Source organism: Zingiber officinale, chromosome 8A (genome assembly GCF_018446385.1).
Source record: "Zingiber officinale cultivar Zhangliang chromosome 8A, Zo_v1.1, whole genome shotgun sequence".
Classification (NCBI taxonomy): Eukaryota; Viridiplantae; Streptophyta; class Magnoliopsida; order Zingiberales; family Zingiberaceae; genus Zingiber; species Zingiber officinale.
The window spans coordinates 56,892,800-56,894,294 of NC_056000.1; the positions used below are offsets into that span (position 1 = coordinate 56,892,800).

Below are 1,495 nucleotides of genomic sequence, written 5' to 3' on the forward strand. Positions count from 1 at the left end.
TAACAGTATTCACTAAAATAGTTATTATAAATTATGAACTCCTGTAGGCTACGATGACGATCAATAAAAGAGAAAAACAAACGCTCACCTCTGTAGCACCAACACTATCACTAAAATATTTACTATAGATTCTAAACCACTAGAGGCTACGATATATATGACTATCAATAAAAGGAAAAAAAACCATTTGAACAGAGTATGATCCAGAATACACAAGGGGATGATTTAAGGCAAAGTAAAACAACAAGTACTCATTATCCAAATTAAGAATTAATATTGACAATTTGTTTGCATATCTGATGATGCGATAACATATAATCTGTACTTAAATACAAAAAGATTCGATGAAGCAATGAACAATTAATTTTGTGTACAAATTAAGCTAATGCTGACAGAATCATTATCAACTGTGATAAGCCATGAACTCTAGAGCTAGCCACAACTAGATTACTATTGCAGTTGGAGGTCATAGAGTGTTCCCATGTGTTCTGGACGATCAATGAGTTGTGGATTCACACGAGAAGCAATTTGATAGAACACCTGCCATGTTAATAAGCTATCGGAGCCGGACTGATGTCGAGAGCCCACTGCTCGCTCAACTCGGACGGTAGAGGCCCAAGAGTCGATGCCCCATATTTGATTCTTTTGGAAGTCGATGCCATTAGCCTTGAGCAGCTCGACGGAGGAAGGGGCGTAACGGTCGCGGTTGATGTCGAAGTCACGGAAATTAAATTCCCACACGTAACGCACACAAGTGCCGTCGCTGTAGATGGCACATGGGAGGTTGCCGGCGGCGTCGGAGAGGGTGAGACCGACCTGGATGATGCGGAGGGCCTCGACGTTGGCACGGATCAATTCGTAGCGCTGGGGGAGGGTGAGGGTGCAGTAGGGATTTTTGGAAGCGACGACGACGCCAGGATACTCGGTGTCCAATGCGACGAAGGGGTGGAACGGGACGGCGGAGCGGATAAGGGCGAACTCCTCGTCGAGGTTATGAGCCCACACGGAGCGAACCTCGATTCTGCTGGTGCTGGCGGCGGAAGAGGAAATTGGCATATCGTTGTTGACAACTGCGACAGCCATTATGAGTTTGACGATATTAGAAATACCAAAGTACTGGAAGCTGGAGATCGAGGAGATGTTAGGTTTCGATCGATCGAGTTGGAGTGGAAATTGAAGGGAAGGATCGGAGGAGTTTAAATAGAGCAGCAGCAAATCAAAATCAAAGCGGGAAAATCGCAAACACACTCAACAGAATTAGTTGCTGCGAAATATTAGGAGATATATATGGAATTAATCAGGACTTTAAGTCAAGGATAAATCCAGCAGCAATTAGCGAACTCAACTAGGGGTTTAGTATTAATTAATTAATTAAAGTTGTTGCCATCCAATCATTCCTTTTCTTTCTTTAATTAAATTTCACGTACGTGTAATTTCGTCATTATTTGCCTTTTGTGAAATTTCCACTCATTTGTTTTGGTTTGAAAAAATTTTT

General features: G+C 42.3%; 1 protein-coding gene across 1 annotated transcript; it reads right to left on the reverse strand.

Annotated features, from left to right (window-relative positions):
* Window positions 1–450: 450 nt before the first annotated feature.
* LOC122010836 (probable CCR4-associated factor 1 homolog 11) lies at window positions 451–1,083 on the reverse strand. Its single transcript, XM_042567310.1, has one exon. It carries the CDS (start codon window positions 1,081–1,083, stop codon window positions 451–453), a length of 633 nt encoding a protein of 210 aa, XP_042423244.1.
* Window positions 1,084–1,495: the final 412 nt, after the last annotated feature.